The sequence below is a fragment of the Arvicola amphibius genome, chromosome 8 (assembly GCF_903992535.2).
Source record: "Arvicola amphibius chromosome 8, mArvAmp1.2, whole genome shotgun sequence".
Lineage (NCBI taxonomy): Eukaryota > Metazoa > Chordata > Mammalia > Rodentia > Cricetidae > Arvicola > Arvicola amphibius.
In genome coordinates this window covers 7,647,695-7,665,616 of record NC_052054.1, presented here as the reverse complement: position 1 = coordinate 7,665,616, position 17,922 = coordinate 7,647,695, and the positions used below count along the sequence as shown (strand labels likewise).

The following is a 17,922-nucleotide window of genomic DNA, read 5'->3' as shown; positions in this document are numbered from 1 at the left end:
AACTGAATGCTTATATTTTTGGTTATGAGCCTAGCCTTTAACAACTGAGCCATATTTCCAGCCCTAGATAGAATATTCTTTAGAAGGACTTTTAAGTTTTTTCTCTATGACAAGGGGGCCGTTATTGAAATTAGGAATTGCTGGAAGCGTCCACAGCCACAGCGTGCAAGCATTGCTGCCGCTGTTGTGCCGATGTCAGCAAGGAGTGCTGAAGGATGCTGGAACACATCCCTCTGCCTTCCCAGCATCTGGAAGGGAAGTGAGATGGCGCCTAGACTGTCCGCAGAGAAGACGGTGACCAGATTCTGATGTGAAGAGCTCTTTGATGGACCGCTTCGCCTGAAGTATAAATACAGGGGACTGGACCCAAGCTGTAGCTCTGACCTGACAAGGCGAGGTCTCAGCATCCTCCATCTTAGCTATTCTGGGGACATTAAAATGACAGTATACACAGACAGGTTGAGGACGCCTTTTTTTAGGACCTCAAGGTCTGGGACCTGGCTAATTTACCCATGAGTGGGTTCGCCCTACTCAACTGAACAGTTTTTCAGAAGAAAGTGAATGTGTCAGCAGGTGCTTCAGAGTGATGGGAGAAACCAGTTCGCTCTGGGCAACCTTCCAACGTGTGTTCTCACTGCATCTCACTACACAGCCCCAAAGCATATGTTGAGGATTTGTGTGCACTATGCCTCTCCTTGTAGTGTCATTTCCATTGGAATGTGAGATTAGCATAGGATAGCAAAAACATTATAGTATTGAGTGAGTATAACGCAGTAGATGCGAACTACTATGAAATAAATAAAATGACTATTTACTGTGTTAGAATTATACAGATAATAATAATTAAATTAAAAATACTTCCCAGGAATTATTAGGTAACTTAAAAGAGCTGTTGAGTGGGCTCTGTAAAAAATTCTGAAATGCTTGTCAACTAAGAAAGTCAAGGGCTGTCACACAGGTACATTAATGCAATGAGAGAGAGATGATCACCATGTACCACAAACAGCTTAAATGACCTCTAATAATCAGCATGATAATGTCATGTCTCTTCTGAGGTACTCTAATAACCAGAAAAACATGGCTTTTTAAACAAGATTAGGTTTTGCGTTGTTGCTTATTGTCTTTGATACAGTTTCTAGTGGTACGAAGAGACATCATGACCACAGCAACTCTTATGAAGGAAAACCTTTAATCAAAGTTCAGTTCATTATCATCATGGCGTGAAGCATGGCAGCACACAGACAGGCATGGTCCTGGAGATGGAGCTAAGAGTATACATATGGATCTGCAAGCAGCAGGAAGAGACAGTGAGTCATTCGGCTTGAGCTTCTGAGATCTCTAAGCCCGCCCCCAGTGACACACTTCCTCCATCAATGCCACACCTATTCCAAAAAGGCCACACCTCCCAATAGTGCCCTTTGGGGCCATGGTCATTCAAACTATCACGTTTATAATAGTAAAAATGTCCAGATTTTTATGAGTGGGTAGCTCATTAAACAAATCATGATCTATCCATGAAAGGGAACTCTATAGAACAGTTGATGGTTTAAAAATATAATATTACTCTTTGAGAATTTACTGCAATGTGTCTTAATCAGCCTCCTTCCAGCTCCACCCTCACCTCCCTACCCACTAACTTCTTGTCTTCCGTTTTAAAAAAACTACTCATTGAGTCCAGTTTGTGCTGCTCATGAGTTGTGTTGAGTTTCCTTGAGCTGTGTGCCCATCCTTTGGAGCGTGGTCGACCTATCAGGGGCCATCCCTTTGAAAAACACTTACTGTTCCTTCCTTAGAAGCTGTCAACTGTCCAGAGCTCCTCAGTTAGGGGTGGGGCTGGTGAACCCCTCCCTATGCTGAGCTGTAGATTCATGTGATCTTGTGCCCCCATGCTGAGATATAGATTCAAGTGATCTTGTGCCCGCCCCCCCCCCACTGAGCTGTAGACTCATGGAATCTTGTGACCCCCATGCTGATCTGTAGATTCATTTGATCCTGAGCAGGTTGTACGTGAGCAACTTCAGTTGCTGGGAGTTCAGGAGTTGAGCAGCCCTGTCATGTTCATCACTGTTTCGTGCCGCTCCTAGCTGACCTGATGCTCTTGTTACCTTCCCACCCCTTGTTCTACAATGGTCCCTGAGCCTAGAGTGGTGTGTGATAGAAATACGCTGTTGGTGGCAGAGTTGAAACAATGCATTGACTACGACAATGTGGGTAGAGCTGGAAAACACACGGTTAATGTATGAAAAGTAGTTTGAGGTAAGTAATTACTTAATGCTTGCCCCTAGAGCCTGAAACCGGGGTTCAAAGGCAGAGTAATGAATCCTTAGGGGTGTTACTCTGTTTCGTGATTATTTCCCACCAAACTGCCCTCTGAAACAAATTACTGTAACCATATTTAACACACACACACCTATACCATAGCATTTAATTCAATATTATAGGGAAATTTAAGTGTATCACAAGGCTAAGATTATTTTTGCAATCCATGTGTAGATATGCATCCTTAAAACACCCAGAAAGATGGAGTCTAAACAAGTGCTGGCTTGCTATTGGCCACACAGCTTTCCCTGCTTCCTTCTTGTTCGGATGTGTGGTACCCTCCCATTTACCCCTCCCAGGTAGAAAATGAGCAGCTGTGCTTTTTGGTTTTGAGGATGTGGTGTGAAAAGAACCCTAAGGACAACTTATGTGTTTCACTTTGACCAGGAAGGGCTCTAGTATGGAACGACTCTGTCTTCTAGCACGCCGCTCATCTCTGAGCAAGATGGCAGTCAGGATGATCTTGAACTTGCTGGAAAATAAGAAAAGTGAGACTTCCTCTGAAAGGTCCATTATCTCACTGCCGGGAAAATCGGCTTTAGGAAGAATAAGATCCAAGGAGTGGGTCACAGACAACAGAGACCACAGGCCACTCCCAGGTTGACATGGGCTTGGGCCTATTCCCCAACTCCTCCAACTGTCTGCTTGCCTGATTTGGTAGGAATGTTCCTTCCATGCCCTGTGGGGTCAGACAGCGGCAAGCACAGGTGGCACCCCTGGGCCATTATTCAAGTCTTTGTGCCTTTCTCTTTGACGTAGTGAGTGTGGTAGCCGAGGTCAGAGTGAACCTCCTTCAGCCCGGTGTACACAGCTCACATCTGCATGGAGCGGACCTGAGTGTGAGCAAGGAAGAAACTTGGTGGGTTAAGTCTCTGAGACTTCAAATCGCTGGGTGTATTATCACTGCAGTGTCTGCTAGCTTATCCGGAAGCACACTTTGAGGAATATGATGTAAGAAACCATGAAAACAAAACCCAGAACTTTCTTTTATTTACTGTGTGCGCATGTGTGTGCACACAACGCATGGTTATCAGGCTTGGTCTCCAGTTCCCTACCCCACTGGGCCGTCTTGCTGGCCACACAGAACCCTCATATTCAGTATTACGAGGTGGCAGCTGCAGAGCCTTGACCTTCACAGGGACCCTGGGGGCAAAGGGCACTCAGTGTGTGACTGTACGTGCCGCACAGCTATGAAGCTGAACCTATCTCCCTTTTAACCATCACAATTCTGGAAAATACTTCTGAATTTCCTTGGTTTCCATGAAGGAACTTGGAGCTTAAGCAGTTTTGTTTAAGACCGGATAGGAAATGTTGGATGCCAGAATTGGCTAATATTAGCAGTGCTAACAATGCTATATCGCCAGTCTTTTACGGCTTCATGGCTCTGGGGCTTCAAGGAATGAAGAGCCAAGTTCAATGCAGAAATCAGATAAGACTTAGGGAACGTGGCATCCTCTCTGGGAAAGCACCTGACAAGGTAAGAGAAGGGTTGAATGCAGATGCGTCGCACACTAAGTGAACTAACTCCTTTTTGTCAAGAAGAAGAATTAGTAACGGCGGTCCTCAGTGGTATTGGCTTCTGCACGTGCAGAAGTATCCATAAAGAAAGACGGCTGCTGTTGTTGATTTTGGCGCCATAAGCAACTGGCATCAGACAAATCATTTTCTGAGCAATTCGCTCACAACCTCCTGGTTACTGGAAACAGAAGCTGAGGGTGCAGCGTTCACCATGGTAACCAGGCATGGAAGGAGCATCCGGATGGCTAAGTGGGGAATCCTGAGGGGAGGCAGCAGACATTGAGCGGCAGTGAGGAGCAGCTGGGAGTACCACCCTTCGACTCCACACACCACAGAGAACGTGGGAGAGCATAAAGTCAAGAGCAGCATTTCGAATTAATTCATTGTGTGCCATTGTTGCAATGATTTATATGCATCCCTTGAAAGCCACTTAAGGAGCATTGAAACCGTCATTTTAAAGGCTCACCTGGCTCCAAGGCTTTTCTTTGGCAATTCCTGTCTGTCCTCTGCCTTTCACCTCTTTGAGGGAAGCTGCTCTCGTGACAGAGGCCATGGGGGGGGGGGGGTCATGAAAAGACTTGTGACTTGAAGACAGACAGTGAATTTGATATCAGAAAAGTCACCATTAAAGCTTAGTGTTCTAATTTTACTGATTATATCTTAGAATACACTGGTGAGTCAGCAAAAATCTTGTGCCTCCTTTCCATCAGAATTCTGTCTGGGTGAGATTTTTGAAGAAAGAGGAAGAGAGAAGGAATGGCGGTAAAGGAGAACGGTCCACTTTGTTAGTTATCATGTTAGAAGGTTCCTGCGGCGCTGGTGGCAAATGTTTGTGGTTTGTGGGGTGGGGGTGGCGTAGTGCACAATGACCCCTGACTTCCCAGGAGTGGACTCAGCCGTCATCTGAAACACAAACGTAGATGTGTTTCCAAAAGGGATGCTTCATCCCATCTCTACCTGCTAACTTACCTGTGTTTCCATACTATTCAGACAAAGCGAAGCCACAAAACATCAAGCTCATATTGAGGCAGCGTGGTGAGACAGATAAATAAGGGGGTGAGGAGGGACTCACTTGTGAATCCGATCTAAGTTGCTCACCAAGAACCTCCAAACTGCCGGCAAAGGACCATAACCCCTTTACTGAGATTTCACAAGCAAGATTATGGACCGTGTTCACAGGAATGCACTTGTCTTGACTTCTACCTGACCCACCTACAGGAAGGACACCTTTGACCTAGAACACCTTTGACATTTTGTGACCTACACAATCCAATGTATAACCATATAAATGCCTTATAATCTTATTTACTAAAGGAAACTCTTTACAGTAAAACTGAGCACATGAAAATGTTTGCTCAATCATTTAAATCTTTTGAATGATTTTACTCCCCAATCCATCAACTATATGTATTGTTAGAACGCTGAAATGGAGTCTTTGCTCAGCCCTTCCTCGGTGTGCACCACTGTCCTCTCTTCCAATGCGTCCCCAGTCCCGATTCAATACCTGTGCTCAACGAAAGCATTTTCTTGATAAACTTCAACTGTGCTTCAGACTGACTGACACCTGAAATTCTTTTCTGCAGCCTGAGACCCCGTTTTCCTTAGGTGAGGAGGGGGGTCTCTCAGAATTCCTCAGGGCCTTGGTCAGTCAGCTTTTCCAACTGCAGCTGACAATGTTCCTCAGCTAAACTTCGTACTAAGTTATGAACAGCAGGTCTTATGGCTCAGATATCCCCTCTTTCGCCCCCACGCTGGAGGTCAAACCTTGTGCATGTCTATTGCTGAGCTGCACACCCAGGCTCAAATAGTCATGGTTTGCGGATTCGGCGGCAAGGAGTTTATTAAGTGCTTTATAACTCTCACCTAATAGTTAAGGGATATTTGCTAGTAGGCTCTCTTAGTTTTCTATAAAAGGTGGACTTGCCCCTGCTCTTAGGTCAAGAAAGCAATTCTTGCCAGTATGAACTACTGTGGATGCATGTATGACGGGGAAAAGGTAGCTATTGTGCATTAGCTACTTAGATCTACTTGGACTTTCAATACCAGTTCTTCATATATGATACACTCAGGGGGATGTGGAGTGCAAACACCCCGCCTATGGGGTGAGCAGCAAAGCATGGGTCATGTTCTCTGTGCTACTGTTAGCTTCTGGAAAGTCAGGTGGATTCATGAGGCATTTGACTTTGAATATTCTGCTTTCTCTGAGCACGAGGCCAGCATGTGGCTAATGATCATGGTTCTGGCATTATTTCTGGGTCTTCTTCTTGTACAAAAGTTAATTGGATTGTTGGGAGGGTTTCTTAGTGGACTTCTCTAACCTTTTAGCATTAAAGTGAAGGCCATCTCATAACAGAGTTAGAACATGACTTGAGTACGTACCTACGTTTTTGGCTTAGGTGTTGGGTTAACTGTGAGATATTTATATTTTGTGGTTTTTGAGAATTTCCATAGAGTTTCCTGGCATCTTTACTGCTGAATTCAGAACCGCGTGTCTTCCCTTAGCTTCCTTTAAGGTTTGAAAGTAATCACGCTTGACTTCATGTGACATCACTGCAGTTAGAGATTTATGGGCTACTCAGCTGTCCTGTGGGTACATCAGACAAATGAATGTTTTGATTCGTAACGGCTAACAATTTGGTTAAAAAATACTTAATATTTCTAATGAGATTAATCCAGAGATGCCAAGGGCTACAGGAAACAGAAGCAACTATTTTTTTTGAGCCATGTGTTAATTGACTAAATCGGCTTTGTAGCCACAATCAATTCAAAGCACTTGTTAACAATTATACAAATGTTTGTAAGGCCTCTGTCTTGGCTCCTCCCTCTCTTTCCCCCCACCCCCCGCCAAAAAAATCCATGAAAGATTGAATGTGGTTGAGAGATTTCTCATGCCCGAGTGTTAATTAGCCCCACGGAGCTTGCCTCAGCACCTTTCCCGGGCTTAGTCTATAAGGTTAGGGAAAGGGTAACAGCCAGGAGAATATGACCTGCATTAATTTTCAGCACACAGACCCGTGGAATGTCCACAGAATTCACTGATCCTTAACCATCTAGCCTCAGCTCAAACATCACATCCTGAAGGTGACATCCAATTCGAGTCCCAACAAACAGCTCATGAATAGGTCACTAGGCTACAGCTCATGTGACCTCCTCTATGCATACACTTCTGGGAAGGAGAGCGACACAGAAGACCGGCGTAGAGTTTTGGCATAAATGCACCTTCTGATTTTAGCAACGTGGGCGATCTCTTAAGATCTAAATTTGACCTTTGCATTATAGCCCTGCACCAATGCGGAGACACACTGTTAACCTCCAGCTGGGTCCGCAAAGCCAAAGAAAGCCTTTGTTCTTGTTATTTACATCATTACAGGCAACAACTGGGCTGGATGGTGCATGTCATGCGTGGCAGTACCTACAAACTCAGCTGTCTGAGCTTCGCAGCCGCCTGAGTGCTGTGAGGTGCGTAATGAGCTTCACGCCTCCTCCCAGTGAGACAGGCAGCCTCTCTCCCTCTCCCCAGCAGGCTGGAGTACAGGTGGAATGACAGCTACACGTAGGGAGCTTGACTTGGTTTCCCTGCCTTGACACTGACCTTTGAGGCCTGACAATGCTCTGTGGTAGGCTTGTCCTGCTCTGTAAGATATTCAGCCACCTTCTTGGCTTCTGCCCACTAGATGCCAGTATTGCTTTCAGCTGTTAGAACCAGAACTGTCCTCAGACATCCCCAATATCCCCTGGGGGACAAAACTCACAATCACCAGCACTTTGGAACCAACTGGGTCTGCCACTGCCTGACTTCTCCCGGGCTCTCACTAGCTCTTTCCCTTGGCTGCTGGAGGGAAAATTCCATCAGATTCACAAGTGTGGGAGGGGTGGGCTGATCAGGTCCTGTGGCGACCCTGGCAGATCCTGCACTTTTAGTACATTGTTGGCTTTGAGAATAAATGGGCAGAGGCTGGGATGACATTTTCAATAAATCAAAATGTAGGCTATCACAAATCTATTAATATTTTCTGGGAGTTTATTATGTACCAAATCAGTCATTCAAATGACTGCATGCCTTAGGTGCTTTAGTGAAATAAATTGGATTTCTTGCGGTAGGCTAGGAGCAGCAGGCACGGAGAACCTTTATTTCCTGGCCATACCATGCAGGGTCGGTGATGAATGTGGAGGTAGTCTCCATCAGCCAGGTCTTGTGATTTCCCCACAGGCTCTCTTTTCAAAATAAAGCCCGTGCCCTGTTTCCATGTGTCCTTCTCCCAATCCACATTTGCTCCGGCATGCCTTCTAGTGCCCAATTCTCCACAGCAGCACCAAGTGATGGGTACGAATGACTAACTTGGCTGGCTTTCTGATGTAATTTACTCACAAATGAGAATACAATTTCCCAGTGGTGGGATAGAGGGTTTGGGGAGCGCGACAGTATCTCTGAACGCTAAGACGCGGTTCTGATTCGCGGCATGGTGGTCCTCTAAAATCTACGCTACAAGTTGGTCCTAGTAGAAAAGTATTCAAGGACGTGGATCTTGGAAGTGATAAAGTCACCTCGGGAAAGGAATTCACCTTTGTATCAAGGAGGATGGGAGCAGTACTTTCTTACCCTTCAGTCATAAGTTCGCAGAAGGCGTTTGGAGACAGTGTCCAGCCCCCACCAGGCATCAGACCTGCTGGGTCCTAGACCTTAGTTCTCCCCACCTCCAGAATCATGAGTGTATTTATACAGTCTCGGGTATTTTGCCATAGTGGCACTAAGACACAGATGTAGCCCATCAAACAATGCAGCTCCTACTTACAGAGAATAAATGGTTTGGTAGATTTACTTCAAAAGATGAGGGAAATGCCAGGAAGAGAGGCATCCTGGGAAAAAGCTTCACGTGGACTGGAATACAATGAGCAATTCTACTGCTTGATAAGGTCACTAGATTTTAAATCATTCTGCAAGCCCATGGAATAAAAATACTGTATAGGGGTACTCACAATCTCTCGCCCAACTGGAGGAACTATAGGCAGTGCTCAGCCCTGTAGGGTACATATGGGTAACAATACTCTAGCAGATATACATACATATACACACATATATGTGTACATGTATGTATATAGCTTAGCTAGTGAGAGACAGTCAAAGTCCTCTCTACTAGGTTTTAGACTTCACTTTTGTGAAAACTGAGAGGCAGAAGTTACCTCAAATATTATCTAGAAGAGGAATTTACTTTTTGGCAAAATACTTCTCAGAAATTTGGTTTTTTTCTTTTCTTTTTAAAACAGATACACCAATTTAAAATTTTTTAAATAAACAGAGCAAAGGTTTAAGAAAATTGTGCACACTTGTGTTTATGTATGCATGTCCCATGGTGGGCAGACAGAGGGCCAGAGGGTAGCTCACAGGGGTCAGTTTTTTCTTTCTGCCATGTAAGTTCTAGGAGCTGAACTCAGGCCACCACACTGAGTGGCAAGCCGCTGAGCCGTCTCACTGGCCCAGCACAGGGTTTTGAAACTTAGCCACGTGGATAATGAATGCCATCGCTTTGAATTTCCATACGCCAGATGAGCCGAGCTGACACTAAGGAGAAAAGTCATTGATCCAGAGACACGGGCCTAGATCACAAGATCATAACGTAAGTCTGCCGTCTTTGAAACGTGTGCTCTTTCTGGTTCATACTGCCTCTGTTATTAAATTACTTAATTTATCAGAGCAAAAAGCAAAACCTTAGGGAGGCCATTAGCAATTTACCATTCCCAGTTCTTTTGGGAGTCTGTTAATTGCCCTTTCATAAATGCTGCTCATTATGATTAAGACTTTGATTAAATGTGGAAGCCTAGCATTTATATAATATTACAGACATATTTAAAATGAATTTAAAGCTCTAGAGTAGCATGGGCTGTACATTTATCTATTGGTACGGTACTATGCACTGTTAATCAACCTAGAAATTTTCTTCTTTTAAAGATTTATTGCTCTTTTTTGTGTAGTTTGCCTATGTGCGTGTCTGTGTGCCACATGCATGCCTATGCACATGTCTGTGTGCCATATGCATGCCTGATGCCTACAGAGGCAAAAGAAAGGATTCAGATGACCCAGAAGTGGTCCTACAGATGACTGTGGGCTGTCATGTGGGTGCTAGGAACCAACCCTAAGTGTTCTGCAAGGTAGCCAGTGCTCTTAACCACAGAGCTCTTCCTCCAGAGCTGGACTGGGATAGCGTGACTGACTGTCCTTCCAGAAGCTTGTGACGTGAGGAAGGCTCAGATGATATACGACAAACACCAGTGTGTGGAGAGAATTTCCAAGAGAGGCAGGCCATCTTCATGGTGTGTGGGGACAGGTCCAGGGCTATGAAAGGGAAGGCAGGCACTGCTGTGGCAATGGCTATGTAGTCTCTCGTGGACAGTGCAGAGCTGTGAGCTATGCCCCTCAGAGTCAACAGTACCCATTTGTAGCCCATAGCACATTGTCACAGGAGGAGAGTACATTGTAGGGCTGTGAAGTCGGTTGGTTCAGTTATACATCTGCTGAGAGGAGGGATCAGAAAACTGGTCGATGTCTGACTATGATATGGTCTTTGTCTTCACTACCTGTGTGCATGAAGGCAAGAGAGACAGTCTACAAATGGCCCTGTACTCACTGCCTGTCCTATGAAATGACAACCGTGCCTGTGTTTCTACAGGTTATTATGACGACCTGTTGTCATGATTACCTTGTTGTGGCCATCTTGTTATGTTCTGAAATGATGGAGGACTTTCATTGGTTAATTAATAAAGAAACTGCTTGGCCCAATAGGTCAGAACATAGGTGGGTAGAATAGACAGAACAGGATGCTGGGAGTGAGGCAGACGCTTCAGGCAGTCGCCAAAGTCAGTTGCCATGCTTCTCCTCTCCAAGACAGATGCAGGTTAAGATATCTCCTGGTAAGCGACCACCTCGTGGTGCTACACAGATTACTAATTATGGGTTAAAGCAAGATGTGAGAATCAACCAATAAGAGGCTGAAACTAACAGACCAGGCAGTGTTTAAAAGAATACAGTTTCCGTGTAATTATTCCAGGTGTAAAGCTAGCTGGGTGGTGGGACGCAGCCCTGCCGCTCCATCTACACTGAAACCCCACCTAATTTGCTCACCAAATTCTGCATTAGAAACCCCCTGCTCCTGTGCTATAAAAAACCCCCTATCTTCCCCATGTCCAGTGCTGACTGCTTTTAAGGAGAGACAGCCTGTGTACATGAACAAAAAAAAAGCTTTCTTGAATTAATTGCTTGCTTTAATTAATTTGGGTATGATGATTCTGGCTGGTGGTCTTTCTTCTTTGGGATGAGCAAGAGGAGCAAATGAAATTAAGTTTGACAGTGAACTTAGAGAAGAATGGGACTGTGGGAGCAGTTAAAACAGAAAGAACACATCGGCAGAGAGGAAATCACTGGCCACATTGGACAGTGAGCAGGATGGGGGTGGTCGGAAACAGACAGATCCCAGAGAGTGAACAGGTTAACTCTGCTTTACAGTGTGATGCATTGTAAGAACGTATCTCAAGGAAGGGGGCTGGCAGGTGAGAAATGAGAGAACAGGAGATGGGGGTCTTCAACTTCCTCACCACGGAATCTCAGAAATTCAAACCTGCCTGAGCACGCTCATCTCTCATACATCATTTCTTGCCCGCCCTCTCCCCTTCCTTCCGTTTCTTAATGGGACTTATATTATTTATGCTTTTTGTACTTCAGTCTCCTTGCCAGTGAAGTCGCAGTATTCACGCTGGAGAAAGTCAGAGCGGCATCACCATAAGGACTTTTCTTTTCAAATGAGCTATATAACAATAATTCAATTTATTATACCTGGAGAGTTTTTTTTATTAACCTCCTAGAGATCAAAGTCATGAATTATTGATGCAGAGATTTCTAGATTGTCATTATTATGACATTCCTGGTAAATTTCCTCCTTGTATTGTCAAGGCTTGACTCACTGGCTAAGGGAAGGGAAGCTTTTAAAACCAAGCCATCTCAGAATGGAAGTCTTCACTCCCTCTCCACAGGAGCTCCCAGCTCTTTGCTTGCTGATTATTTGAACATCAAGTTCTGGATTCATTTGCCTTCCAATGTCTCCTGCCATACTGCTTCCAATTACTTTAAACCGGGCGTCCAATTCCCTTGTAGCTGCTAGGTTCAGCTTGTCCATCTGTTCCTGCAGGGGCTTGAAGTCCTGGAAAGAAGGTAGCATTAGAACTTTCCAACCTAATGTGCTGACTAGAGGACTGCAGGCTAGTCATTACGATAAGAGGACATGAGCATTGGCCTCCTCTGTGAGCTGAAGAACAGAAGTCAAACTGACAGAAGTGAGGCCAGTGAGCATGAAGGGCTCGGAGCTGTGGCTCTTGCTGTGGACTGCTTCCTCTCGGGGGCCACACACTGCTCGGAGTCCTTAGGCGTGGTCTGCAGATGTCGGCTAGAAAACGGTGTGTTCGGATCTCATCACTGAAGCTTGAACATGCTCCGCTAGTTAGCTGGTTGCTTTAGACCACTTTAAGTGTGTTTTTTTCTCTTACAAAGTCTTATATGTTTGGGTGGGAGGGTGGGTGGGTGGCTCTGCTGTCAGAGGAGCAGTTCCTAAGGGGCCCACGTGTATTTATTCCCCCTAAGCTTTCTCTGTAGTTCTGTGTCAGGATTCAATGGAGCACACTTTAGGTTGACTATAGAAACTCAGTTGAGTGTTCTGGGCTCATTATTTCTAGTACTCAATGGAGAGGGATTGCAATATTAGGGGATGCGGGTAAATCTTAGAGAAGCTGTTTACCAAATTTGTGATTACTAGATATGAGTAAATCTGTTTTTTGGTGTATGTGTGTGTTTCTGCACACGCACACATATGTATGAATGTGTATATATGTGTGCATGTGTATGTACGTGTGTGTGTGCATCCATGAGTTTTTGTGTGTGTATGTACATGTGTGTATGTGTGCATATGTGTGCATGTACGTGTGTGTGTGCATGTGTAGGTTATGTGTTTGTGTGTATGTATGTGTGTGTACATACATGTGTGTATGCATGTATGTGTACGTGTGTATGTATGTGTACGTGTGTGTACGTGTATGTATACATGTGTGTAGGCATGTTTGTGTGTATGTATGTGTGTATGTGTGTGTGTGTGTGTGTGAGTATACCTCAGAGCTAACCATCTAGAAGTTAAAGGAACAGCTCTCTCATTTGTTTATATTACTTTGTGTGGTCAGGTTACTTTTTAACACCCCCTCCTTCTTCTTCAAAGAAAGTGCCAAAATACTAGCTTTCTCTTAAAATCACTGGGAGAATTAAGTGAGATACAACTTAGTACAATACCCGTCTAGAGCAAACCTTCATTAAGTATTAGCTGCCATACCTCTGTGTGGCTGAAAAGTCAGTTAGACATTGCTATGTAGTGGAAGCCGCTTTAGAGATCTGCATGAATGACAGTCCCACTCTATGTCCTTGCCAGTGAATCCAAGACAAACTGATGGCACACCTCTGTGCTGGATATGGAGGACATCCACATCATGGCCTTAAAGTGACAAGCTTAAACGCATAGAGGCTAAGTACAATTTTCTATTAGGCTCAAAGAATAAATACGTGCAAACCTATGTGGGGAGCCATGACAGACACGCAGTGAATGTGGGAGGTCCCACAGGTGTCTGAGTGACAAGCTCGTGCTGCCTCTAAATTCTGAGAGGTACTGGTCCCACTGCTTTCTGCTCTGAGTGTCTGAGAGCTGGAAGTTGATGTTGCTTTCTGGGCATTGAGGCTGGGGGGTGGGAGCTTGTGTTCTTAGTTACAAGATCAGACTTCAGCAGAAGACAATGCCGTGTTCTTGTTTCCATCTCCTGCAAGGCTGTCTGGCTTATATAATAGTCAGGCAATATTTATTGAGCGGATACTTGTTTTCATAAATGCTTTAAGTTCCTCACATTTAATAATTCATTTACCCATCAGAGCTGCTCGATGAAGCTGGTACTGTCACTCGGAGTGATTAAGTGATTTACCAATATCACATTGTTCCAGAGCTGGGATTTGAACCGAGGAAGTTGGATGCTAGAACCAACTTTATTGTTTCCCTGTGTTGTTACTTCTAGAAGGCACCGTGCCAGCGCATTTATCCATTTACCCAACTTACAGACAGTCACCGGGTAGCATGACTAAGGGGACTCAGGGCAGAGTGAGCTGACCGTGCACTATGAAGAGGGGACAGATTAGACTAAGAGACAGATAACACCCTTGCCCCACCCTGTCCGTGGGCGGATTCTGTATCCGGGAGGCCGTGGTGAAGGAGAATGATGTATGCCAGCACAGAGAAGAGAGAACACGGGGGTCTGTCTTCCTTTGCAGGGGAGACATTTTCCATCAGGATGATTAGTTAGAAGCCAGCAATGAAGTCCCTCAATTAGCATTCCTTCACGATGCCATCTGTGAGTGACTAAGGAAGTGTCAGCCTGAAGGCAGAACATACAGGGCTAACCACAAAGATGAGACAGGAGCCTGGGGAGGCAAGCGGCTCTGGGCTCCGTCTACTGCTTCTGGCATGTTCGAGGGTCCACCCACCAAGCAAATGCCCCTACCATGCAGACAGAGACGGAAACTATGATTGAGTGCGTGCTTACAAATGCTGCATCGACTTATTTTTATACCAGATCAACAGAACGCTTCGAACTTTCAGAAGAATTTTGGAAACTTGCAAAAAAAAATATTAAAAACCAAAAAACCCATCCGGGTTATGGAGGCAATGTGTCCCAGAAAGCCACGGAGATGATGCACTGCATCAGGGCTCGGTGACATCTGGTCCACTCTCTCCCAGGCTCTGTGCAGACGACAATTCACAACTGCTCTTCTCGTGGGAGGGGGAGTCGCCATACTTGGTTTCATTTCAAAACTGTCTCAAAAATGCGTAGTGTCGTTGCGGTAGGAAAGTCGGAAAGGTGTTGAGATTATTGTATGGAAGAAGGCAGCTGTCAGGGAAACCGCCGGCCCCTCCCACCGCACTGTGGCGATACATAAGGGCGTAGGATAAGTGTGTACACACAAAGGTGGGAGAAAATGGAGGTCAGGTAGTGGACCGCAGGAGGGTCACCGTTCTTATGGCGTAAAGCCAGAGAGTGTCTAACCTTTCCCAGCTCTCTGGTCTGCTCCTGGGGTGGGGGTGGGGTTCTCTTTCTTCATACACACTGTTCTCATTTCCCTAACCATCCGCATGCCTCTGGTGCAATTCTTTGTTCTGGGACACGAGAACCTGTAAATCTCAGGGGGTGCCCTGTGGATTTGTCCCAGTTTCTCACACTGTTATATTACCTGATGTCCTTGCCAGCTGAGAAGCCTGGTTGGTCCTTTTCCTGCCCTTGTGACTAGAGACTGAGTCTCAGGAGAGGGTTTGTATTACTTAGATTCTACATTGAAAAAACAAAACCAAAACAAACCAGTGGGAGAGCTGCAGCAAACACCTGCAATGAAGTGCCCAGGAGGCAAAGGCATGGCTCGCTTCACACGTGACGCATGTCGGGCTCAGGAAGCAAAGGCAGGGCTCGCTGTGCACGTGACACCAGTCCGGCTTGCACAGTGAGTTCTAGGCCAGCCAGGAGACACTGGCTCCTCCAAAGCCAAAACACAACCTCAACAATCTATTCCTGTAGAGTTTAGTGATCAGTGAACTTTTTTCACCCCTGAACTCAATACTTGAAATCTGCTTGTACGGAGGCACCAGATGGAATGATGGGGTCTTTGCCCATTGGTTCATCCATTCATTCAAGTGTTCACTGGACAGTTCAGTGTTCTCTCACTATGAAAATACTACATAGCTAATCTGATTTGATTTCCCACACTGGAACTAGCATGCAGTTTCTTACCTCACCAACAAGGACACTGGCTGGAGATGCTTCAGCCATGTGCTCATAATAGTTAGGATGCATTTGAAGAAGGTCGACTTCAGGAGAACTTGTGAGGTCCAAGTCTACTACAGAATGTCAAGGCTTCTGAGATCTGTCCTCGGTCTTCTGTGACCTCCATGACCTTCTCTGCCCTGCCCTGTATGGAACACTGATTTGCATTGGGTCTTCCTGAAGTCACACTATACATTAGAAATAACCGGATCCTCAAACGGGACTTTATGATTTCTAGTTCACCATAAGGTGAACAAAAAGGAGAAATGACATTAAGTTTTATTTATCTGTTGACACAAACCCACAGCTCTCATCTCAAAGGGACTAAGAGTTTGTTCTGGGACATAAGAACATAGAAATATGAGCCCCCTATGACCCAGATGTGTGGATTCAGGTTATTCTGAATACCATGCTCTGATGTGGTACTAGTTTCATGACATTTTTGTAGAGACAGAAGAAAGAAAGTCATAAGTCAAGGTAGTTGTAAAATTCCACCGATAGAACCATCAGATGGGTGGGTTTCTGCAAAGAGGGGAAATCTCACTCTAGGCTTTGGCTGCTATCTGATGATATCTTGACCTCTGGGTCGGTAGAAGCTACAGTGTTAGTGCATTTGAAAGGATTTACCTAATAGTCACAGGAATGGGTGTTAGCTCCAGTCCAGAGGCAAGCAATCAATAGCTATTCAGGGGGCCAAAGATAGCTTGGTATAATTTGGCTTTGAACCCACATCATCCCATCTCTCACAAAGGTTCTAATCAGGCAGTCAGTCTTTAGAGTCTGACACAGGTGAGTGAACTCCACCCCTGAACTCCAGTTCTCATATCCCAGTAAAGAAAGAATTATCATCTATGTAGTCAGTATCAAGAATATTAACAAAATATTTTATATCTTCCTTTTTGAACTAAGCCTGTGAAATCTGGTTTGCATTCTGTATTTATAAATTGGATCGGTCATATTTTCAGTGTTGGCTGGTACATGTAGGTCGTGGTTCCGTTACTACTGAGGACAAGTTCACCCAGGGGATGGGCTCTTTAGTGGCTGTCATGCCAGCAGCAGGCAATGGTTTCAAGCTGTCCTTTCTGTACCTAGTCCTTCTTGCTCCTGTAGTGTGAGGAAGGAGAGCACTCTCAGACAAGCTCATCTTCCCAGAAGAGGCTCCGCCCAGCCTAGAGACCTGAATGAGAAATGAGGGACACTCTCAGACAAGCTGAGCTGCCTGGAAGCAGAGAGCAGCAGAGTCCAGGAGAGGGGAAGACTTGCTGAACTTCCTGGAAAGGACACTCTCCAATGTAAAGCCGCCTGCAAGTTAGGCAGGGAGCTCCAGGGTTTCACCTTCAGTAAGTGGCCTCTCATATTCCTTCCTGGAAGGATTCCCAGGAAGACTCATTGATTCCCCACATTGGACTTCAGGAGCACACTTACTTTGGTCTGTTGTTGGTTTTCTATATGGGGTGAGCAGACACTTTTTCATGTCTCCCTAAGAGCAGTGTCACATGACATAGTTGCTGAAGATCAGCACCCATGCAGAGGCATGGTGGTATTGCTGGCTGGTGGTCTTCTGTAATGGTCACTGTCAGCTTTTCCTCCACTCCTAGAATGGCTCAGGTTAGTTATGAAGCTCGGGAAATTTGGCCCAGGAATTAGAAGTAACTTAACCTCCTGAGGATAGTTTCCCAGGGAAGACAGGATAGAATGTCCAGACACAAGCTCTCAGAATGTTATTCACATAAAGACAGAGAGCCCTCCTTAAAACAGACCCCATGGCCACCTTAGGAAGAAACCCACTTGCTCTTTGGTTTAGAACTATGAGTGATTGTGGAGCAATGGCTGACTCCGTCCCTCTTGATCGATGCTCTGTGCCGTACTGGGGTCTACCCATGTCTGCCCACCCCCTAGTTTTCCCTCCCCAGAGACTCAACAACCCTGAACACAAAGAATTTTAAGCTGTTGCTCTCCCCTTTCTTTCTCAATTTAGAAAATTATCCCTTTCTATTTGACAGAATCCTTGTCAAAGGCAGACGTTAGGAGCTCAGGGTTTGCTTTGCTCACTGCCAAGGTGGGAGGACAAACAGCAGCAAGGATGAATAGCTGCAGGAGGCCCAGGGTTTGCCAAGGTTAGCGTTCCCAAACCGCCTCCAGTAGAAATGCTCACTTCTGATGTTCTACAGTTGTTTTCCTTTCAAAGAAATACTCAAATAT

General features: G+C 45.3%; 1 protein-coding gene across 4 annotated transcripts in view; it reads right to left on the bottom strand.

Moving 5' to 3' along the window:
* Positions 1-17,922, bottom strand: part of Prkn (parkin RBR E3 ubiquitin protein ligase) — a 1,148,335-nt gene that overhangs the window by 110,095 nt on the left and 1,020,318 nt on the right. The window contains exon 10 of one of the 4 annotated variants that reach the window (XM_038339603.1): positions 11,739-12,026. The exons of the other annotated variants lie outside the window; for them this stretch is intronic. Within the exon in view, the coding sequence (XP_038195531.1) occupies positions 11,787-12,026 (240 nt within the window). The 3' untranslated portion in view covers positions 11,739-11,786. Of the gene's footprint in view, positions 1-11,738; positions 12,027-17,922 lie in introns of those variants that run through there. 4 annotated transcript variants of the gene reach the window in all.